The sequence below is a fragment of the Xiphias gladius genome, chromosome 7 (genome assembly GCF_016859285.1).
Source record: "Xiphias gladius isolate SHS-SW01 ecotype Sanya breed wild chromosome 7, ASM1685928v1, whole genome shotgun sequence".
Classification (NCBI taxonomy): Eukaryota; Metazoa; Chordata; class Actinopteri; order Istiophoriformes; family Xiphiidae; genus Xiphias; species Xiphias gladius.
Window position 1 is genome coordinate 26,883,333 of NC_053406.1, and position 23,218 is coordinate 26,906,550.

The 23,218-nt window shown below is 43.5% G+C and overlaps 2 protein-coding genes and 1 long non-coding RNA gene across 7 annotated transcripts; 1 reads left to right on the forward strand and 2 right to left on the reverse strand.

Annotated features, from left to right (window-relative positions):
• Nucleotides 1-918: 918 nt before the first annotated feature.
• pgm2l1 (phosphoglucomutase 2-like 1) lies at nucleotides 919-17,351 on the reverse strand. Of its 3 annotated transcripts, XM_040131588.1 has the most exons (15): nucleotides 16,625-16,733; nucleotides 14,883-14,952; nucleotides 12,401-12,568; nucleotides 11,525-11,631; nucleotides 11,021-11,105; nucleotides 10,825-10,908; nucleotides 9,701-9,897; nucleotides 9,130-9,319; nucleotides 8,925-9,022; nucleotides 8,490-8,670; nucleotides 8,223-8,316; nucleotides 6,547-6,676; nucleotides 4,891-5,080; nucleotides 4,664-4,797; nucleotides 919-2,885 (listed from the first exon to the last, which is right to left on the reverse strand). In XM_040131588.1, the coding sequence occupies exons 3-15, from the start codon at nucleotides 12,485-12,487 to the stop codon at nucleotides 2,783-2,785; spliced, it is 1,680 nt and encodes a 559-aa protein (XP_039987522.1). In that variant the 5' UTR covers nucleotides 12,488-12,568; nucleotides 14,883-14,952; nucleotides 16,625-16,733; the 3' UTR covers nucleotides 919-2,782. The 3 variants fall into 3 exon arrangements, with proteins under 3 accessions (XP_039987522.1, XP_039987520.1, XP_039987521.1); XM_040131586.1 differs by lacking the exon at nucleotides 14,883-14,952 and having other exon boundaries at nucleotides 16,625-17,328; XM_040131587.1 differs by lacking the exons at nucleotides 919-2,885; nucleotides 14,883-14,952 and having other exon boundaries at nucleotides 4,665-4,797; nucleotides 4,891-5,109; nucleotides 16,625-17,351.
• LOC120792424 lies at nucleotides 15,952-18,846 on the forward strand. The gene is made up of 3 exons (XR_005707808.1): nucleotides 15,952-16,141; nucleotides 17,750-17,890; nucleotides 18,759-18,846. It is a non-coding gene; the product is annotated as an uncharacterized LOC120792424 (long non-coding RNA).
• Nucleotides 17,982-23,098, reverse strand: lipt2 (lipoyl(octanoyl) transferase 2). 3 transcript variants are annotated; one of them, XM_040131593.1, is made up of 4 exons: nucleotides 22,512-23,098; nucleotides 20,071-20,430; nucleotides 19,865-19,991; nucleotides 17,982-18,986 (listed from the first exon to the last, which is right to left on the reverse strand). In XM_040131593.1, exons 2-4 carry the CDS (start codon nucleotides 20,377-20,379, stop codon nucleotides 18,727-18,729), a joined length of 696 nt encoding a protein of 231 aa, XP_039987527.1. In that variant the 5' UTR covers nucleotides 20,380-20,430; nucleotides 22,512-23,098; the 3' UTR covers nucleotides 17,982-18,726. The 3 variants fall into 3 exon arrangements, with proteins under 3 accessions (XP_039987527.1, XP_039987526.1, XP_039987528.1); XM_040131592.1 differs by lacking the exon at nucleotides 22,512-23,098 and adding an exon at nucleotides 21,538-22,481; XM_040131594.1 differs by lacking the exons at nucleotides 17,982-18,986; nucleotides 22,512-23,098 and adding exons at nucleotides 19,414-19,736; nucleotides 21,538-22,495 and having other exon boundaries at nucleotides 19,841-19,991.
• Between the last annotated feature and the right edge of the window lie 120 nt (nucleotides 23,099-23,218).

The window sequence follows — 23,218 nt, forward strand, 5'->3', positions numbered from 1 at the left end:
TCAGTTTTTGTCTCGACCTCATAAGTTGTTGTTAAAAAATACGAAACAATGTAAATGTTTATTTCAAAATTGTTTTTGATCGTTTTGAGTTTACGAGTTTAAATAATAATTAATAACAAAGAAAACTACTGTTTTTTCAATTATACCAATACTCATTTACTTCTTATTTAAACTCCTGAAAACTACAAAAAAAGTGCCTACAAAATTATGAATTATTTAACTTTTTTAATATATATCTTACTGCTGTTTGGCCTTTTTCAGTCTTTGAATGTGTCGCAGGTCCACAACTGAGAATCAGAGCCACTGTGAAGAAAAACATCTTTGATTCGGAGAATAAAGTTGAAGTACTTTGAGGAAAAAAGTTGGTATTTTACCAGGAAAAACTTGTCACTTTGGTATTTTTAAAAGAAAAATAAAACATTACAAGAAAAGTGTCATAATTATCTGAGAAAAAATATATCGGTTTGTAATAATTAAAGAACAAAGTTTGAAAAACATTTTAAGAATAAAGATATAATTATATGACAAAAGATGTAGTTGTACAAAAAGAAATTAAAGTCACAACTTTGAGAGAATTAAATCATAATACAAGAAAAATGTTTGATTGAGAATAAAGACAGTCGTATAAGATTCACAGAGAAAGTGATAATTTATTCAGAAAAGAGTCGTAACTTTTCCGAGAACAGGCAACATTTAAAAACAGCTGTACTTAAAGAGCGAAGTTGTATTTTTATTATTGGAAAATTGAATTGTACAAGAAAAAAGTTGTAATCTTCGGGAATTAGAGGAAAAAGTCGTAGAACTACGAGACGTGAAGCTTCCTACTCCATCCAACGCCACAAACTTTTTACCGCCAAGTGTTTTGACTGCTCATTTATGAAGAAGAACTTTTTAATCACCAATGAATGCAAGACATTGTAAAGTTTTACTCTGCTTTATTGGTAGATCTTCAGAGTACCACGTTAACAGCATTCGTTATTTTCAACACGACTGAAGCTGCAACAGTGAAGACACAAACGATCTCTGAGCTCTACAGAGGTTTCGCTCTGTCGTCTGTTCATGCGACCAAACTGAACACAAACACAGATTCGCTTGTTTAACAGACGATCGGCAGCTTCGGCTTTTTTGACAAAATAACAGACTCCACATGGAGCTGAATGAGTCTCTAACAGCAAAGCATCACAACAACATGTGACACCAAAAACAGCAGCTCCTCACCTGTACAACATAAATATCTTTCATCTCTCGAAGTATAAAAATAAATAACATCCACAGAGTGAGAAGGGAAGCTTCAACATTCAGAAACACAAAACAAAGAAAGAAAAAGATAAAGAGCTGATTTCTGTTTGGTTAAAGGGAGAGTCCCCCTTTCACTTCTTGTATGGAAGTTCTTTGATGACAAGAAAAACAAGTGTAAAATCTGATCAAAGTCTAAAGCAAGTCTGACAGCAAGTGAGGACTCAGATACACATTTTAGGGCTACAGCTAACAGCTGTTTTGATTATTGATTCATGAATTAATGTTTGATCTATAAATTGCCAGAAAATAACGTCAAACTTTCAAACGTGATGTCTTCAAATATCGAGTTTTGTCCAAAACCCAGAGAGGTTGGGTTTACTGTCACAGACGACCGAGATAACCAGAAAATTTTTTTCTTCCAATTTTTGTTCAGCATTTTTACTTAAAACCGACTAAAAATTGAATCATTCATCAAAGCTGTTGCCCATTAATTTTCTGTTAATCCACTGGACTGTTTCAGTAGTAACCTCAATGACTGAGTTTTGGTAACAACAACTTTAGGAGACACGTCAACTAGGAATCCCAGAGGAGAATAGGACCTGGAATAGTCCTGGAAGAAAATCTTTTTACATTATCAAGTTGCATTGACATTGACAAACCAAAAGTTTTCAGTTTGTACAATGTTTTTAATAACATAACCTCATCTTGTTATAGCAGAAGATACTCTTGCTAAGCAAAATCAAAATATCTTGTAAAAAAGAAATTGCAGCGTAAATAAATGTCTTCATAACAAACTAACTTATTGTATAACGAGATGATTATTTTATGATGATACAAGGTGAATGTTACGTTGTTGTAACAAGTTTCTCGTTTAAAATTGAAAAATTGGTGGTATTAATGAGAAAAATTAGACTTTTTTCCTCCATAGTGTCAGCAACAGGCTGCCATATGAAACATGTAGCTTGATTAGTTTGTTCTCTGCACAGAGCCGTTTTGTCATTAATGAACTTCCACGTTAAATCCCTCACCTTGCGGAAAAACTAATTGATTTCAAATCTTCACAGCGCAGGAATTCTCCTGAGTCTGAAAGTAACTATTTGGTTTCACCAACAGTTTATATCTAGTTTTCTTCTTCACTTCTTTGAAAATACATTTGTAAATAATTCTTTTGTCGCTGCAGCTGCACAGCCTCTGTCCTGATAGCCAATCAAATGAAAGAAACTGAAAATAGAGAAAAATAATCACTCTTTGGCTGGACTCTGCTGTTCACTCATCATTGTCACTGCTGTATAATAAATGAAATACACAGTTCAGACCTGCAACTAAACATTGATCTAGCTTTTGATTTTTTTCCCCCCTTCCTTTAAATGAATCAGTATCATTTTCAGTCTCTAACATCCAACTACTGTCATTGTCCAAACTGGTTCTTCGGTCCGAACGTGATCTTCATCAACACCACAAAGTGAAGCTAAGGCTGCTCTGATTCGTCCACAAACACTACAGGATGTGACATCACGGGAGGGACTGGTGCGAGGAGGCGGGGTTAGACGAAGCGACGAATCAGGTGGTTTCTCTCCGGCTCCAGGAACTCGTCGAGCAGAGCAGCCGTCACCTTCCTGAGCTCCTCCTCCAGACTGGACACCTCGCTGCAACAAAGACAGCGTGACGATGTCACTGAAGCCAGGCCCACAACGCCATGATGTCATTTATATGTGACGAGTGGGGCGGGACACAACACACACAGTATAGCGCTTTTCAGTGTGATTTACGAGATCGAACGATCAAGGTAAAATAGGTTACAATGATAGTTTGAGCTCTGAATGTGGAGGAACATTGTGCAAAGTCACTTTATAACACAAGATCAGTTGGTCCAGGTCCCAGTCTGAAGTGGATTATTGAAAACACAATAGTTCTGTGGTTCTAGACCAGAGGTCAGGACTCCCACAAGAGTCACAAGATGAAAAACAAGAAAGGAAATACGACAAAACTAGACACCATCTTCTGATGCGATCACACCAGCCGCGAAGCCTGTCAGCACGCTAACATTCTGACCCGAGAGTACGCGGAAGTCGTTACTACATTATCACGAGTACTCGGCAGTCGTTACTGCATTATTACACGAGTACTCGGCAGTCGTTACTGCGTTATTACACGAGTACTACATTATCACGAGTACTCGGCCGTCATTACTACATTATCACATGAGTACGCGGAAGTCGTTACTGCATTATCACGAGTACGCGGCAGTCGTTACTACATTATTAAGAGTACTCAGTCATTACTGCATTATTAAGAGTACTCAGTCATTACTGCATTATTAAGAGTACTCAGTCATTACTGCATTATTAAATGAGTACTCAGTGCTCATGGGTCGGACCACACCCATTTACGAACTCAATTTCATTCTGATCTCAACTACACACCTGTAAAGTTTCGTGACAAACTCTGTCCACGGACAGACAGAAATAGACAGATAAACACCTGCCAAAGTCCTAAAAACGTCCTCTGTGGCAGTTACGGCTACAGTATGTGTCTCCAGAACCACATTTTGCCATGACCCCAAACACACACGCACAAACACGCACACACACACACACACGATGACCTTGGTCACTTACATAGACTTGCATTAATTTCCTGGAGACCTACCATAACCATCACCACTGACCCAAAAATTAGCCTTTTTCCAATTGAGGACATGGAATCTTCAAATAACTGGTCTTTAGTCCGAAATCTGTCTGAGGAATCTGAGGGAGACGTTTCTTCCCTTTAACTGTCACCGTTAGGACCGTGGTTGCATCTGTTGCGGTCTGCTTTGTGAGGTGGTGATTGGCTCAGTGGCTTACATCACCTGATCTGATTGGTCCTTTGACGGCTGATGGGAGTCACGATTTGAGGAGCAAAGATCTGCACCTGATGCTGCTCTTTATCTTTGCTAACGGGGCTCTACTTACTTGGAATTTGCAGCGGGTGACTGCCAGTCATGTCAGCCTCACTTTTCATGATTATTTTAGTTGGGGAGGTCAGTACTTGTGAATTGGTTTCTTTGATTTTATCGGGTGTTTTCTGTGGTTTAGCTATGCTGGCCCGGCCCAACCTGTAGTTTGGCTCCGTGGTTCTGCTCATGCTGTGTCTCGGCCGGTGTAACAGTCACACACCTCAAAAGGTTGACCACCACTTATCTGAGGTTCACTTGTATTGAGTAAAAGACAACAGCAAAGATTTTCACCGATCATTGAGTCATCAAAACAGAAATCGGCTGTGCAGAGCTCTGTTTCATTCTTCCTGACTGACGGACCCTGAAAATCCAGCTGTTACGTACCGTCTCTGGAGGTCATCCACGAGCCAAAGAACCGGGATTACATAGTTTGAAGTTGTAATGTGTGTGAGATGGACGGTAAACATTGTGTTAGAGTCAGCTGACCTTTTCCCCGGCGCGGCGCAGAACTCGGTGTAATATTTGATCTTCGGTTCGGTGCCGCTGGTTCTCAGTGTGGCCACCACACCGTTCTGTAGCGTGAAGGTGATCATCTGACTGCTCCTCGACACTGGAAGAACCTCCAGGGGAAATACACAGAGGCGCATTTTGTAACAGAAACCGAAAATCGGTGTGGAGACACCTCACACAGCTGTTTTCAGTGCACGTCTTACAGATCTGAGGTCAGCCTGGCTGCTGTCGTATCCCGTGGTAACGTCTCTGACCTGGACAATCTGGACGCCGCCGCACATCTTTGGGTACGATCCCTCGCCGTCAAAGTTTCTGATCCGACCAAAGATCTTGTGGATGGTGGGCGGGTCGTTACAAATGACGTAGGAGGTTTTAGACACATGGTAACCATACCTGGAGACAGGAAGCCGCAACAGAGATGACTGTCAAAATAAGAGAGAAGAAGTAACTCTACTTTGATTTTCACCAGAAGTCATAAAAACTTTGAAGAAAGACCAGTCATTATGACGCGATGACACTTCAATGACTCTGGTTTTTCTTCTGTGTTGAATTAAATTAATTTGAGAATTAATTGTTTGTATGAAACTGATGTTAAAAGATCTTTAGCTCTGCTGTGAGAACCTGAGACAAAACTAACATCACAGCCTCACAATACTGTACAACGTGAACAAAAATCTCCAAACTCTGTGATACATAGAAGGGTGAGGAAGTGGCTGCTGCCCCCTGTGGTAGAAGTTGTTTAATGCTCTAACAATGACATGTACTTGTGTATTCTACAGACTGCACTTTGTAAATCTGACTTTAAAATTAAATTAGATCCTTAAAATCAGACTGAATTGGTTTAAACCTAACCCTACATACAGATTTAGGATATTGAACACAAACAAGTTCTAATTGAAATCAATTCAAACTGCAAAGTTACAGGCAAAATCTGTCACGGTTTTACCACAGTATTAACATTGGCTACAGGTACAGTAATTTCACATTTATAATTGGAGTCTGGTTCCATGTCATGTGTAACAGTGGAAGACAGTCCATTACTTTGGAAATCATTTTGATTATTTTATGTGTGAATTTGGACTCGTTTTATTTCATGATACACAGTATATTTGAATCTAATAATATAATATAATATAAATCATTTTAACCTCCTGTCATCAGGACCAAGCTCTTCATGTTTATGAGATAAAAACTTCTGAAACTTTCTTTGGCAGTTTTTATCAGAATCATGCATTTGGACGGCAGACATTTGTAAAACAACATAAGTCCATATCATCCTGATGCTGTTGTGACTTTCCTTAAAGGTGCTATATGTAAGTTTTTGCTATCGCTGCGTAGCCAACATTAGCATTAAAAGCTGTTTACTCAGTCTAGAAAAACGCGAGTTCAGCGTCAAACCTCTTTCCTTTACTCGTCAAGAGCAACGCCAATGCTGACTCGTGTTTTTCTTTTATTTCTATCACTTCTCTTCTTCTGACGTTAACATGCTAACCAGCTAGCCCTGGTTCTTCCGCCTGTCTCGTCACTTTCTGATAGTGAGTCACAGCAGCGTCCAGTCTGTCCTTTGTCCAACATGAGAGGATGAAGCAGTAGCTCTGCTCAGAGGACAGATTCTAACCTCTGGCCTTGGAAACACAACGATGGCTGAAGCTCTTCGTGAGTAAACAGCTATTTATGCTAATGCTAACGTTGGCTATGTAGCAGTAGCAAAAACTTACATATAGCCCCTTTAAATCATTTCTCTGACATACTGTTGATGCAAATGCACTATTATTTTAATCACATTTAATTTGTAGACCTGTAAACCTGTAGGACAACCTGAATTATGAAATCTAAATATTTACAAACATGCAGCGTACGTCTGGTAGATGTTGTGGAGTTGTTGGTTAAGACTCAGGTTCTTGTTGTGGAGATAAGCGGCCATTTCAGCCACGACCGCTGCAGAGCTCACACCGTCTTTCTCAGGGACCATACTGCCACACAGGAAACCTGATGTCACAGAGAAAAAAGTTTCTGCAAAATTTTACTTCGCTCTGCTGCTGTTGTTTGTGGAGAAACAAAACAGACCTCACTGTTACTTGTGTTGGTCAAATCTGTTTCTCTTCAAAGAAGTCCAATAAATTTTTACTTTACTTCTGCAAAGACCAAGTCTTTGTTCAGTATGTATTTATAATAAAAGAAGGTGAAAAATAATGAGAAACTGCAGGAAATGGGTGAAATCACAAGGTTAAAGAGTTCAGTCAGTGATTCTAATCTAATACACTTTTTGCCAGATTCAGTGAACATCTCCTCACGGTCCGCTAGCTGTCCGTTCTGTGTGTACTGGGAAAAAAAATCCAGTGTTCCTACAAAGCCCTGGCTCTGTAAATAGGAAATAAACAGAGTGGCTCGGACCGACAACTCCAGCCAATCAGCACTTGGCGGTGATTGTGCTCGTGCAGAGAGACGGTAATTCCAGCTCATGCTAACGTGCTAAACAACAGAGAAGGAGAGATGGTCAATCAACAGCCTAAGAGAAGGTCTGAGGAACAAAAGTTGAAAAAGTAGGGCAATGATCAGGTGGGAGGGGGGGGGCTGGTTTAGCGGATGTGAGGTTTTCCAACGGTGGAGACTGAACGGTCGGACTGGGAAAGAAAATCAGCTATAGGAGCAGGAGCGTTGTGAGTGTCGCTGTCTGCAGCTGCTGCGCTGGTTCTGGGAAACCTCCTCGTCCTCTCTGCATGTTTAGCTTCACCGCAGCAACTGTAGCCAGAGGTCGCTAACCCACAACCAAGCTAACGTTAGTTACATTACTTGCTGTCTCGTTGTTTGCTCTGTATCACGGAGTTTGTCCGTACAACTTGTGAAGGGTTTTATAGCCAGAAGACCTGAGAACAGAAGTCTACCAGCGCAGTGGGATTATTTGGATTGATGCATAGTTTGAAATGCTATGCTAGGTAACGTTACCTTCCTTGTTAGCTTAGCTACAAACCTACAGTCCTCTCCTCTGTCACTGTAGTTTTGTAAAACAATCTTAACAACTAACTCTCGCTAGTTTTTACAAACTAACTCTCGCTAGTGTTTCCGATGCTCTGTTTGCCTGTCTTTTGTGTGATGACGTGTTTTATTTTGTCTAAGAGCCTCCACTTCTGCGCCGTACAAGACGCTCCGGTTTCCTCCATCTTTCTCTTTTGGTCAGCTAGTACCATTGAGTCTGGGGGGCGGAGCTTGTGTGAGGGAGGGGTGTGTCGGTTTTGCTGTTGAGTTCAAATATCAACAGTCCTTCTCCAGAATCACTCACTCTTCGTTTTAAATAGTGAGTCGAAGAGCTTTGTGACTGAAGGCCTGTGGAATTCATTTAACATGATAAATAATGGTCCTGGACATGTGTCAGGGTTTCATACCTCTGAGTCTTCACTGAGGGTTTACAGCACAGAAACAGAGAGCCAATCAGCTTGAGAGTTAAAACCTCCACCGTGAGGTGAAGGAGGTGGTCTGGGGATGATTTTAAATAAAGCAAATTTAAAACACAAACAAAAGAAACAAGCTCAGTTACCAATCGACTCCTCAAAGGAAAATAAGACTGTGTTTCCTGTTTTGGAGAGTTCGTGAATCCTGTTCCCGATCCATTTAAATCCTGGAAGAGTTTCCTGTTCAACACAGAGACAGGAGATATTCATCATCATCATCATCACCACCATCACCACCATCACAATCATCCATCATTATCTTCACCATCATCATCCTCCTCCTCCTCGTACCAGTATTATCAAATTCATGTTCATTGATGAGCTATTTCCAGATGTAACCGGACCCGTCTCACCTCGAAGTGGAACCCCTCGATACGAGCGAAGGCCTGCAGGATTTTGGAGGACACCGTGGTGGCCAACATGTAAACCCTTTGAGTGTCTGCTGGATCTGGATGTTTCTCCTTCCAGTTAAAGAACATCCACCAACCCAGTAGAGCCGCCAGCTCGTTACCTGTGAACACCTTCCAACCACACCTGTAAATACACATAAACACAGGTAAACTACATTTGTAACACAACGATACCACCAGTAAACCATGTCTTCATCATAGGTAAATGCTTTCAGATAAACTCCACCTGTAGCACAAGGGAATGCAGGTAAGATGACAACATCAACAGTAAACCATATCTTCATCACGGGCAAACTACACCTGCAGTGCTGCAATTTACTTTTAGCTTTAACTGACAGTCTCTGGACTGAAGTGCCTTTGAGCAAACGTCACAGTTACCCATCAGACTTCTCTGCTACAGCCAAACGGTCGGCATCAGGATCCGTTGCCAGAACAATCCGAGCGTTTTCCCTCTCTGCCAGGAGAAGAGAAAGCTCCTGCAACACGGAAGAAGAAAATGAAATAACTGATTATTAAAACAAAAAGAAAACAAAAGAAAACAAAAAAAGCAAAATCACTTAAGGAACTGGGATCTATCTCCCACCAGAACAGACTCTCCCTCCTCTGGGTTTGGGCAGCGGACGGAAGAGAAGTTGGGGTCAGGGTCTTTCTGCTCAGGGACGGGGATCGGCGGAGCAAAGCCGAAGGTCTGGAAGGCCTGCAGGACGAAGACATGTCCGACGCCGTGGAAGGACGAGTGGACGAACTTCAAAGGACATTTGATGTTCAGATCCCTGAGAGGCATGAGAGAATGGGACCAGAACAGAGAAGAACAAGGCTTAGAGGTAGGAAAGAGCAGTTCCCTTCACTGCCTTGTAGGCCAGCACCAAAATCTTAACCTGGATGTGATCGCAGCAGAAAGCCAGTGTAGTGAACGAAGAGAAAACTTGGGGATATTGAACACCAGGCAAGCAGCAGCATTCTGGACTAGCTGCAGATGTTCGGGGACGAGTTCCAGAGGTAGGGAAACTAGTTCCAGAGATCTGGGGACTAGCTGCAGAGGTCTGAAGCGTAGGGGACTAGCTGCAGAGGTCCAGCAACTACTTCCGGGGGTAGGGGAACTAGTCCATAAGGTCTGGGGACTAGCCGCAGAGGTGAACTCGACCTCCTGTTACCTGTGGAAGCAGAGGGAGGTGAGTTCGTCCATGTAGCAGCTGTTGATCTGGGTCAGGGGGTCAGTTCTCAGGGAGCATCTCTCCACCAGCTCCTCGTCCCAGCAGGAGACGCTCCAGGGCTCCGGGTGCTCCTCGATTCTCCGCAGGATCTCCTTGTCGTGAGGTGAGCAGATCTGAGCGCCGTTACACCAGTACACCTGCAGAGGGAGGTACAGATACAGACCACCATGAGTGATTTCTAGATTTACGCACATTCAGCAAAATCTTCATCAAAATGAGCGTTAATTTAGACACACTCCTGACGAGCAGACAGAAACCCCTGGTGGTAGAAAACCATTGACTACAATCCAACGCACAAGGAGTAAGAGTGGAGCGACGCGGGCGAAAACACAACCTCCTTGGTGGAGGTAACTATCGCTGCATACAAGTGGGAAGTAGTGACAAGAAAATGATCAGTGTCGATAAATTCATTTAGGACTTGTCGTCCCGTTTGGTTTTAATTAATACTTTCCATATGTTGGTGGCTATGATGGTGAATCCAATTAAACTGGATTTTGTGAGGTACTAACTTCTGCTACAGTTCTAACGTCATTTCAAACAGCAGTGACTTCATTCGTTACATGCGCCCAAGATAATCCTGACGTGTCTTCACCTTGTTGTTGGTTGAGTAATTTGTATGTAAATGTAAAGTGTTATGTAAATGAGCTCGGCTGTATGTGAGCTAAGCCACATAGTGTGGAATTCGCTGCTGAATCAGAGTTGTGCATATGTACAACGTTGTTGTCTGGACTGGTGCGACACTTTTTCTGCATTTGATAAATGAGGCCCCAAGTGTTCAACGTGGGTTCCGGTCAGAGCTGCATGGAGCTGGATTTAAGGGTGGTGTAAAACTAAAATGAACAAAATGAAGCCACTGTAAATTAATATCCTTGTAGTCAGACACAGCAGAGGATCCAGCTTAGTTGAATTGTTATCAGCATGACAGCCGGAACGTTTGATGTCTACGGGTCTAAGAAAGTAACCTTTACTGCCTCCTACCATGCAGTAAGGAACCGAAAAGAAAATTTTCTGGTTGTTTCATGTCCAGGGGTTAACGTGTAGCCCGACTTCTAGTGGTTTCTGACCTTGTATCCGTTGTCTTCTTTAGGATTATGTGAGGCGGTGATCATCACTCCAGCTGCTGCGCCGAGCTTCTTCACAGCATACGGCTGGGAAAATAAAACCACACAATTAATACTAACCACACAGCGGGTGAGGACATGTGTGTGTCAGGCCCAGTGAGACAGGTGATGGACAAAGATGGCGTCGGTGCTTCCTCACCACGTACGGCGTGGGGACAAATGTGGAGAAAAGATGAACAGGAATGTCTCTGCTGAGCATCACAGCAGCCGTCAACTTTGCCAACCTGAAACAAATAAAAACAACGAAAAAGTCAAAGATACACCCAGTGACACGTCTGTGTCCCCATGACCTCAGCCACTGCCCATCAGCAAATCACAGCAAAATCTGGGGCTGCAACTACAATCTGGATGTGTCTCTAAAGATTCGGGCCTCGTCCATGGAAATGACTGGTGTAGTGACATATGCAACTGAAGAGTTAAAGTTACACATGATCTCAATTAGTTTCCCTTAATTGAAAATGCTGACTAGTCCTGACTTTGCGTAGTCGCAGACAGCCTCTCTACGTCGCTTTGTGACTGCCCCGCTTTTTTTAAAAGGGGTAGTTTCTAAATTACAAATATAAAAACAACAAAAACTGAAGTGATTCTTGTGAAAATGAGACTGTGCTCTCACATTGGTTACAGTCTGTTCACAGGTGCTTACCGCTGACTGCTGCAGCCGCTCTCCTCCTGTCCTCTGGTGTCAAAACCAACAACCAGTCCTCTAGTGCCGAAGTCTGCAAAATACCTGGACAGGTGGGAAAACAGACCCTGAGGAGAGACCGGGAGAAAGAAAACTTGCTGATTAGTTGGTGTTCGATAAATCCAAGTTTTGTTGGCGGTAAAATACCCAGAAACATTTATTTATTTGAAGTCTGAGCCATAAAAAAAGATCTGAGTTGGTTTTGTCAACTTTAGATTTAAGTGCAAGTTGTTCACGATAAACTGTCTTACTCGCTTATTCCATCACTGCAGATAACACAAGGACACTGTCAATATTAAATCTTTATTATAATAATAATAATAATAATTATTATCTTTTTTAATGATCGACATTTGTAAAAAAGAAAAAAAAACCTTCACTGTCGACTCTGAGTAAATACAACGTTTTGGTCTTTTGGACCTTATCAAGCATTAAAGTCTCTTCTTCAGGTATTTATTCTTACGTTTTGTGGTTTTCTTTAGTTTTCGCTGTTTTCAAAAAGACATGTCAGTTATCCATTTTTTTCCAGACTCACTCTCCACCACTGAATATGCCAACCTCATTTAATCAGAATTATATTGTAATTTACACGTGTTTATAGCCTTTGTCTCCATATTTCACCAATATCTATAGTGGTTGAATTCCTTGAAATCCTGATCTGGCTGTGGAAACTATACGCTTGACCTAATCTCACTTGGATTACTCTGATCTGATGGTGCTGCATGAGGCTGGGTCGTATCAACAACTCCTCCTCTCTCAGGTGATCAACAAGCCCGAGTCACCCGAACCTGGCGTCTTAACACCAGCTCTGTTCATCACACAGGGCCACAGTCTGACCTGTGTGGACTGGATGACCGTGAGGTCGTTGATCCGGTTGAATCCGGCTCCCATCCGCGCTCTGAGTCCGGCCGTGCCGAAGCTCATCCTGCTGCAGAGTCTCGACCTCAGTTCATCCAACCGCCCTGCCGCCACCAGAGACTCCACCTGAGCCCGGGTCCTCCGGTTCTACAGCGGAGGAGAGGAAATCCATCAAAGCCCGCTATGTCTGATTCCTCTGAGCCGTAGAGCTCCACTGTTGGACTCTGGTAAACCTGCAGGTCTAGTTTAAAAATATTAAAGGTTTTTTAAGATTTACATCTTCAGCAGGAACCGGCAGGAAACATTTGACTTTACACTGGAAATATTTCAAAGGTTTTTTTGTGAGACTGACTATAACTTGTACCATGATTCTCAAAACATTATAACATCGCCACCGTTTTCTCAAAATATTTCAACTCTACGCTTGAAAATTCTGCAGGTAACATTGATCACATCTGATCAATTTGTGGTCATTAATCACAATGTCAGGAAAAAAGAAGCTCCTTTGAGTTTTTACTATATGACAAGAGTTGACACAAGCTCCACCTCCTCTGATGTTCAGTAACGTTTCATGAAGTCTTGTTTAAAAATGAAACTATATATTTGTGAAGTGATTTGTCTTCAGTAGGAACCAGAACCCGATTTTTCTGACAAGAAGAAAATAGAGCATCAGTTTCCCCTATTTATCCTATAAAGTCAGTGTATAAACATGTCACAGCTACTTTATAACAGCTGTAGCTGTCAGGGAGCGTATAAGAACATGTTTCAGTCTTTATTCGTGTCCAGTGTTCGTTCCACATATTTTCTATTGTTCCAGCCCGTGTTTCACCGTGTTGCGGTTCCTCGTCTGTTCCTCCAGCAGCCTCCGCTGACGAGAGTCCGCAGGAGGAGTTGGAGCCGGCGACGGAGACGTTAGGAAACACTGAGATCTGGTCACAGCTGCCTCAGAGTCTGTCAGACACCAGGTATTTATTTCAGTATATAGTGATTATGAAGGCTAAATGGTGGGAGGGGGGCAGCCTGAACCTTTTCCAGGCTGCTGACATTTACAGCGGAGGTCAGCAACATTCATGGCCTCTGTGACCTTTAAAACACACAGCTCTGAGGTCAGAGAGGGGGTGTGTGTATAAATATATAAATGTAATGAAACACAGGAATCCTACTAGTAGGTGGAGGAATCTCGGTCTGTCTTTCCACTTTCTGGGTGGTCTTGGTATCGCTGAGGACCCGGGAAGCGCGGCGTCGACTGTGACATTGTCTGAATGAGCATTTCTCGTCGCGGGAATTTGACATCATTGGATGTTGCCCTGTGACATCATCAACGGGCACCGCACTCGTTTGTATAAAAACTCAAGACTACAACTCGAAAACTCTCTGTACAATCTTCCTGTTTTCAGATCATTAGTTCGGCAGCAGCTTGGAAACACTGAACGGATGCATCAGCACCACCGTGTGGCAGCCGACATCTCTTTATGCTTCTGAAGTCATGGCGACTGCAGCAGGGTAAAAAAACCGTGGTCCGCCTCCACCTGATAATAACCCGCGATCTGTCATCACAATGATTAGTGGATCAGTCAATGATGAGAACAATAGTTGGTTGCAGCCCGAATTTACAGTTTGGTGTAACAACAGGCTTCCTGGCTTTAAGAGGAGCTACAAGACACAACAAGACAACTCAAAGGGCCTTACATAGGACAGACCAGGTCATAGGATAAGAGACACAAGGCGAGTAAAATAAAGACAAACAAATTAGCTAAAAGCAGAATAAGACAAATCGAGCAGTCGCATAAAACTGACAGTGCAGCCAGAGATGTGATTGATATTCCCAGAGACAAACAGGAAAGTCTCCGGTCCCGATTTAAACAAAATAAGTTTTTGAGCAGATCTGCAGTTTTCTGGGAGTTAAATAAAAACGGGACTTTTCCAGGTTGAGTTTGGAATCTGAAGGACAATAAGAAGACCTGTCCCAGACCACCTGAGAACTTTGCTCGGTTCAGGTCTGGAGTCTGGGGACAGTAAGCAGACCTGTCCCAGATCCATCTAAGTAGTCTGGGCTCTGAAGGACAGTAAGCAGACCTGTCCCCGACCACCTGAGAACTTTGCTCGGTTCAGGTCTGGAATCTGGGGACAGTAAGCAGACCTGTCCCAGATCCATCTAAGTAGTCTGGGCTCTGAAGGACAGTAAGCAGACCTGTCCCAGACCACCTGAGAACTTTGCTCGGTTCAGGTCTGGAGTCTGGGGACAGTAAGCAGACCTGTCCCCGACCACCTGAGAACTTTGGTCGGTTCAGGTCTGGAGTCTGGAGACAGTAAGCAGACCTGTCCCAGACCAACTCAGAGGTCTGGGACAGGTCAGAACAAAGCACCACATCAGAAATAAACCGCAGTTCTTTATAAACCAACAGGAGTGTCTTAAAATCAATTGTTTGACCAAAAGGAAGCCAGAGTAAAGTTGTGAGACCTGGACCGATGTGGTCTCTCCTGGTCTTAGGGAGGACTCTTGAGTCAGCTGCAGCTCTCTGACCTGAGACCTGTAAAGACAGCGTTACGGTAGTCAAGCCTACTGAAGATAAACGCATGGACAAGTTTTTCTACCACCCACTAAGACATCAGTCCTCTCAACCTTGACTTCTTCTTCAGGTGACAGTCGGCGGATTTTGTCTTAGAGTGGACGTTAATATTGAGGTCTGAGTCCAGGACCGCATCCAGATTCCTGACCTGGTTTTGGGTCTTCAACGTTAGTGACTGAAGCTGAGCTCTGGCTGTTGATCTTTGTGTTTCGGCTCATCCGGTGACCGATTCGTTCGGTGCACCTGCTCAGCGCCTGTAAGGGACCTCGGTCACCAGGTGATATCGCTGCGTGTCCATAAGCACGAATGAAGCCGCCGAGGACAATTGCAGAGAGAAAAGAAAGAAAACATGCTTCACAAAGCTCCTGTTCTCTCCTCTGAGGCCTTCAGACGGGACGTCCAGCATCGTTAGACTGCACGTTAGACTGCTGCGGCGGCCTGTTCACTGGCTTACCTCGCGTTGGCCTCAGTGTGTCACAACACAGTTGAAATCTCGTTGTTTCATGTCTTTACATTCATTGATAAATCCGGACCCTCTCTGAATTTCTATGTAGGTTCACATTTTCTTTTGAAACTTTGTTGTCCACTCCATGGAAAGTTTAAATGGTCGTAAATCAACCCGAGCTGCTTCCAGTTTGAATTTCACTGTATAAATAAATCGACCTCGTCTCGGTCTAAAGAGCCGTTTTTATGGCTCATATTGAAAATGCATCCACATGTGAACCTGGACTCAGTGCGGGAGGTGAAGGCGGCAGGCGGAGGTTGGTGGATCTGGACACCATCCAGCTGGTTCAGACTGGTATCCAGAGAAAACTGTCCCGCAGCTCAACGAGGGCCGGTCGGCTGATAGATGAGGATGGGATCGATATAATCTCATCACTGAAACTCGAGTTTCACTGACCCCACGGGCCTTTTCTGACCACTGGCGCCCACTAGAGTAAATCAGCTGAGTCACGCTGCCGTCTAATCGCTCGATAACCGACAAAGCCGAAGCCCATCACGACCCAGACATTGGCCGGTGGTCCTGCCTGCCTGCGGGCCGGCCTGCAGGTCCTCACTGCCTGCAACACACGCTCCCTAACCCCGGTGAGAGGCTGAAACCAGCCCACTCGCGGCTGTGTCGTTGTTCAGAACTCCCATTAAATACCTCGTAAGTTTGGATTTTCTTGCATATCGACACAATTAATTGCAATGACAAACGTGACTTGATAGATGTAGTGCAATGGTGATAAATTTTGCACATAAAGTGTCCATATAGCTGCCGGTAATTAAATTAAATTGTACGTTTAATTAAAACACACGCGCGCGCGCGCGCACACGCCTTGATAGCGTGAGCTTCGTGAAATTGCTCTCAAAGTTGAAGTTTAATGAAAACAGGTTCTGCTTTAGCAAATAATTTGTGGACCGATTTTACCAGACGACCACATTTATACATTAAATTCAGCATCTGAAGTCAGTTTTACTACATGTTTACCAATGCACGCAGTGTCAACTTAAAATGCAAGATTTCTCAGGGGAGTCTGGTGTGACGTTCCCTCTGCAAAGTCGTGCGCGTACAGCAGTACACACCGGACTTAAGTTGGTTTTTAAGCCGTTTCCTAACTGCCGGACGGATAGACGGACAGACACTCACCTTGTCCCAGGTTAACCACTGGTGCACCGCCTTGTCCAGCTGCGGGTCGCCGGTGCTCTGGCGCCTCAGGTTGGCGTTCAGGTCACCGTTAACTCCGTTATCGTCTCCCATGCTGACAGAGCGAGCCGTGCTAGCTAACATTCAGTGAACTGCAGCAGGGCCATTTGACCGTCGGATAAAGTAGCTAACAACAGGCGGACCGGGATACGGTGTTAGCTCCCAGCTGTTAGCGGGTCCCGGCTCCTCGACCGGACGCACGCCTCCTCTCTGTTATGGCCACCGGCGGAGAACTCCGTGACTCTGCGTGTTGCCCTTTAACTGCACGCACCGAGGCTAATGTTAGCTACACGCCACGGTTACACCGCGGCCACGGGGAAGCCGATATCAGGCCGCTCTCTGCAGCGCTGCCCAGAATATTCCTCTGTAAAGTTAGACACGACAGAAACATCAGCCACCGAACTTCATAAACATCGCCATCAAGTCCTCGGGGGGACACACTCCACTTCCGGTCTGTTGTTGAAATAAAAGCCTCTCGCACGCATTTATTTCTAAGGAAACTTAAGAACAAGGCTAGTGTTTTTTTTGTTCCACGTTAACATTGACACACGGTGTCTTTTTGCAGTATCCTCTATTAGACCTAATGTGCGTTTCATCGTTCTAAATTGATGTGTATTGTTTCAGGGACAGAATCCTCACTTCCGGTCCACTTCGGTGTAACCGAGGCAACTTTCCGCTGCGTACCGCCACTTTCCCGGGACAAGATTCTTTAAACCCGCACTAATGGGTGATTTTCCACCAGCAGGCGGCACATAACATTCCTAAACACACGATCACATGGTTCACCATCCTGTACTTAATATTCATACTCCTCTCCCTGCTCTATGTTTTTTAACTCTCAGATTTAACACAAAAAACACGATCAACTTATATGATCAATTTCTATTGATGGCGCTAGCAAAACAAAGAACTACATGAAGTTGTTAAAATTAGCTTCACTGCAGGTAGAACACAGAAAAGCCGCTTACATGTTAATGCATCAGTAACACACTAACATCACATTCTGTGTACTTTTGATGCTTAAAGTACATGTTGCCAACATTACTGATCATACTCTGTTATTGAAAGATCTGAATACCACCGGTGGATATGATCAAAAGCTCCAGAGCAGTGACTGAATTGACCTCGTGGCGAGGCTGTTTCAGTTTTAAGACCTGGACCAGTTTTGTTCTGCTGCCTAAAAGAAGAATGAAGAGAGCAGATCCGTCGGTGCGTTAACATGCTGTTACCGCAAGTGAATCGATTTTCATCAGCAATCCCATTTCTTTAGCGTAATGTAAACCAGACCAGACTGCAGGAACCGGGTTGTATGTTGTTTATTGAACAGGTGTAGAAATAGAAATGTAAAAATAAGACATTGGGGTTTTAGCAGCAGTTAGTGTTGGAGCTATTTGTTATCCTCACCTTAAAATACTATTCATCCACCCATTAATATTGATTCAATGATCGTATTTCAGTGGGAGTTTAAGAGGATGCTTAATGTATTATTAATGGATTGTAAGCTATTTTTATTTTGTGTTTATCAGCACAATTTAAGGGGTAAAAAAAAAGCCTTAATATTGGCTTTTAAATGACATGAAGGACCCTTCATCTCCATTCATTTCTATATTAAACATGTTTAGATATTTTTTATTGAGGTGAAAATTCTGGGATGGCTTTAATACTATTTGGTAAATTCAACATGTGTTTTACACCTTGAAAACCAATAAGTGAAGAAAACTCATTTATTAGAACCAAATAATTATTCAATAATTAACCCCAAATTTGGGTTCAACCCTGTAATATTTACCAAGTTACAAAGCCAACGCTGAATCGGACCGTCCAATGGAAAATTAAGGCCATTTCAAGGTACAAATTCAGAGCTGCTTTTACAGGTAATTGGTAAATTTTAAAGGGGTTTAAGGGCTTTTGACATGTCCTGTAAGTCACAGATGTGGAAAAACAAACCCTGGACCTCTTTCAGTGCTCAACAAACAGATGAAACTGATGAACATATTCCAACAGATTGTCGTATTTAGGTATACAAAGTCAGTTCGGGTCAGTCTCTACGCTGATGATCCTCCGCTGTCCTCTACAGGTTCAGGTGTTTGTCCATCAGTCAGCTGACAGTTGAACTGGTCTCTGAAGGCGTCCAGCAGGTGAGGGATGGTTTCCTCCACGCTGACGTCTCTCTGCAGCTCGGCGCTCAGCGACGTCACCCCTTTACCTTCAATACCACACGGTACGATGTGGCTGAACCACGACATGTCTGTGTTACAGTTCAGAGCCAAACCGTGAGACGTGATGTATCGACCGCAGTGGATTCCTGAAAATCACAAGAAAACAACGTTTGTACTAGTGATGTTACGTATGATACCGAGGCTCCGAAGCTCGATCAACTTCCGCTGAAGCTTCGTATCGAGGCTTTTACCGTCTTTCAGAGAATCATGTGACCGATGACAAACGGGGCCTCGGTTTCAGCAGAATCACGTGATCGTTTCGATCCAAGGTTCAAAACTCTTGGATTCTTTACGACAGTCGAGGGCGACGTACTGCAGCAGGCAGTACCAACATTTTACCCTATTTTACTGCTGTTTTAAATCTTAAGTCTTTATTACTATTTTCCCCATTTCATTTTCTCCTGTCGCTCACATGTGACTTTATTTTTTCATCTCCTGCTTTACTGCTGTTTGAGACCAGTGGAGAGTTAAAAATGTTAAAAAAGGTTGTTTCTGTTCTCTGTCAGGCTGCGTCACTGATGGATTCAAAACTTCTTTGGCTGTTGAAGCTTTAATTAATCACCATTGTTCTCCTGCTTTTCACAATGAATCCACTGGTTATCACATCTGTTTCATCAATTAATGTTATTTCAGAGTGAATTCTGCTGCTGCGTTATAAAACCTGACAGAGCACATTAAAAAATAGTTTTTACAGACTGATCTGGGAAGGATCTTTCTTCTCTTTTCTTTGGACAGAAGAGATGAAAATTGAGATATTACATTAATTCGAGTGATATGACAGGTCAGAACGAGACTCGCGGTTAATCGGTGCATGTGTTTCTGCTGCTGCAGTCTCCCTGTGGATGAAAAAGTGACTCAGGTTTTTATTCAGACACGAGAATATTAGATTCATGCAGAGATCTGAAAGAAGCCAGAGATGCAAGAACACAGTTGCACTGACAGCAGTAAAGTTGTGGTGTCGTACCGATGGCACAGATTTTGTTGTCTCCGACCCAAACTCCAGTGTGAGGAGACGTCGAGGCTTCGATACCAAAACTGCTGCAGACCGACATGATGGTTTTCTCCAGCTCGCAAACGTACCAACGAACACTCTGAGAGAGCAGAACGCAGGTTCAAAACATGTCCAGTAAGATTAAACGATATTAAACTCCATAATGAGTCAACTCAGACCTTCTTGAAGCTGCCCAGGTTCAGGACCGGGTAGCAGACCAGCTGCCCCGGCCCGTGGAAAGTGATGAGTCCTCCTCGGTTGGTTTGGTGGACGTCGGCCCCAAGCAGGCGGAGTCCGTCCAGCAGGGGGGCGGCGTAGGGTTTATGGCGGATGCCGGTAGTGTAGACTGGTGGGTGCTGACAAAGCAGCAGTGTGTGAGCCGGACCAGACTTGTGCCGGTTCACATAGACCTGCTGCAGCCGCAGAGCCTCCTGGTAGGTGACCAGGCCCAGACGGACAACCTCCACCACCGGCCTGACGCCCTGCATCCAGGACTGGAGCCAGACCAGGATCCAGGTCTGGAACCAGGGAACAACACCCTGACAATAACACACAAACTCCCAGTTAAATCAGGTGTTAACATTCTAGTTTGGTTTACATTAAGGCTCCGAAATATTTTCAGCTAACTAATGAGATTTTAAGGGAACCTTATTCAGCATTCAGATATTTAACAGGTTTATCAGATTTGGGCCAAATTAACGGAAACATTCATGGACTGGAATATATCAAGGGATTTGAGTCAGATTTTCCTCGTGAATGAAGAGGTTTTTAAGGAGTAAAATCCTATGTCAAATTTTACTAAAAAAAATTAAAGACACCTCTTAATTTTTGCCATACAAGGACCTTGATTTTTAATTAAGTTGCAAACTCAACAGAAAATTGAGGTTAAGTAGTGGTTTATAATATAGTAAGGGTTTCTCTCCATGCTCGAAGATTTCCTATCACCTAACAGTTTGCATTACATCTTCCCAGATACCCCTTAATTTGTTAATTAAATTAATGTCTTACAATATGTATGAGATTATAAAATAATATGTGGCCTTATTTTTTAACTGATTGTCTGCACGAAATAAAGGGTTACAAAAACAAACCAAAACACAATTTACACCAAAAAATTAGATGGAAGAAGTGACGGTGTTCATGTTATCTGGTCAACTTTAAGGGAGTTTTACTCCTTCAAAACTGCGCTGACTCGTGTAGATAATCCATTAAAAACCCCTAAATACGAGCAGTAAATTAGTATATTACAAATCGTTAATTCTTCCACTAATTATTCCCCTAAAATCCCATAAAATACCTCAATTAAATCTTCATTAAAGGGTAAATTGATTAAGTTTTAAAGTAAAACTACACATATATGTATATGTTAAGGGTAAATTAGTTTCATAAGTACGATCTGTTTAGTTTCCACCACACACTTAATTTCTGTAAACTAATATAAATTTAAGTATAGATTTAAATTTATGTACAGTTCGTGGAAAAGAACGAACTGACATGAAACTGCAGCGGTTTGACCTCAACGACAGATTTAATACGAACTGCGAAGACCGAAGGTGAAATCCCTTTAGTTTCATCACAGCTTCGGCACTAAACCAGTTTAAATGATTTTAAACTGGTTAATCTTAGCTGGAACCAGCGTTTTCTACCTCTCTATCTTCACAGTTCACGATTCAGAGGTCCAGCGCCGCCGCTGTTCTTCTTCTTCTCTTCTTCTTCTCCTTCTTCTTCTTCTTCTCTTCTTCTTCCACGGTCAAATCGGAGCACATTTCCGGTTTGAGTCGGTAGAAAAACAAAACCTTTTCACAATAAAGGTCTCTCGGGGGACACACGAGAGCGAGTGTTGCGGGACCCTAGCAATGCATGCATGTTATAAATTCACGGCAGTTGTAAGGTTGTTGTTTCTCTTGGGGAATTATTTGCCTATTAATAAATTACCGGCAGCAGATTAAAAAACCCAGGTTTTAACTATTATGAAACAGGTTATAAATCTATTACCGGTCCAGTGCCGCCTTCAGTGCATGTCCCAGTGTCCATGTCTGACTCATTCATGCGTAATAACGAAGATAACGTATGTTGTGTTTTTTTTCTTAGACGATACTTGATCTTTATATTCAGTCTATGTGCTTGATAAATTGTCTTCTCCCGACGCATTTATTTTGAAGGACGTATTTCTGACCAGTGACGCCTCCAGTTTCAAAAACAAAAATAAATGTCCTTACAAACGCTGCAACGTTTTAGAAAAATCTGCAGTGGTTGAAATAATTTCTGAAGCCAAAGAAAATATTTGTTTCCCTCACGATGTCCTTTTTTTGTTTCATTTCATTTTTACACACAGCCGCTCTAAATGCAATTTTGCATTTCACAGTATTTGTCCTTGTTATTCCTGTTCCTGTTATTTTAAAAGATGTTGCGGTCATAAAAATAAATCGAATATGGCCGCAAGCCTCGATTTGCGGGTTCTGACCCTTCCGCGTTCAACAGAAGGACGTAGCGCGATCGGCTGAAATCAAAGCCGCGGGCAGCGACGAGCGGGTTTCGGGTTTCGGGCTTCGCGGATCCGAGCAAAGCGACTTCAGCCAGTTCAGTCCTGTTTAAACGGGGAGTGAGACCCGTCACACACCTGTTCCACCGGTACCTCGGTGCGTATGTTCGGGAGGTAGCGCAGGAAGTCTCCGGCGAGTCTGATCGGGATCGTTCGCGGGCATCTGGAGCTTTGAGCTGATACCGGATGGGCCCGTTCGCACCCATCAATAGCGGGACTTTAGATTTCGGTTGATACTCGGCGAAATTGTCAGACCCGCGTCTGTGGCATCTGCAGCGCCACCTATGGGTTGGGCCCCAAATGCCCAAAATAGTCAACCTACCCCGAATCACAGACTGGAGACAGGTACCGAGATTCATGCGGACTGGACACACTGCTCGCGAGTCGTGGCCGGTGTTTGCCAAACCTCGCCCTTCACGCAGACATGCTGGTTGATGGCGACCGTGTTTTTCGACCGATCTCGCTCATTTACGGTAGAAACGCGCGCCTCGGCGCCCCGAGACTGGGCAGCGACGTTGGTGTCGATGAAGGGAAATTCCAAAGAGTCAGTTTCAATCCACCGACCATGGTGGATTTCGGACTTTTACGGTCCAAGAGGCTCTTTTGTGGAGCGCACAGGGAGCAGCACTCGTGTGCGACCTCTCGACGGTGTGAGGGGGCCTGGCCCTTTCAGGGCTGACAGCGCCACCATCTGGCCAATTGGGGTCACATTTCTGGGGGAGCAATTGCACGTCATTTCCCGTTATCGGGCCGAGCTTCGTGCTTTTCGCGCATTCGAGCTCCCG

Coding starts and splice junctions, on each gene's coding strand:
- pgm2l1 (XM_040131586.1), bottom strand. CDS start 16,765: ATGTTAGCTAGCACGGCTCGCTCTGTCAGCATGGGAGACGATAACGGA. Junction 9,320..9,700: donor ACCTCCCTCTGCTTCCACAG/GTAACAGGAGGT, acceptor CATGCCTCTCAG/GGATCTGAACATCAAATGTC. Junction 4,798..4,890: donor GCCAGGCTGACCTCAGATCT/GTAAGACGTGCA, acceptor TTTCCCCTGGAG/GTTCTTCCAGTGTCGAGGAG.
- lipt2 (XM_040131593.1), bottom strand. CDS start 20,379: ATGCAGGGCGTCAGGCCGGTGGTGGAGGTTGTCCGTCTGGGCCTGGTC. Junction 19,992..20,070: donor ACCTGGGCAGCTTCAAGAAG/GTCTGAGTTGAC, acceptor CTGCTCTCTCAG/AGTGTTCGTTGGTACGTTTG. Junction 18,987..19,864: donor CAACAAAATCTGTGCCATCG/GTACGACACCAC, acceptor TGTGATTTTCAG/GAATCCACTGCGGTCGATAC.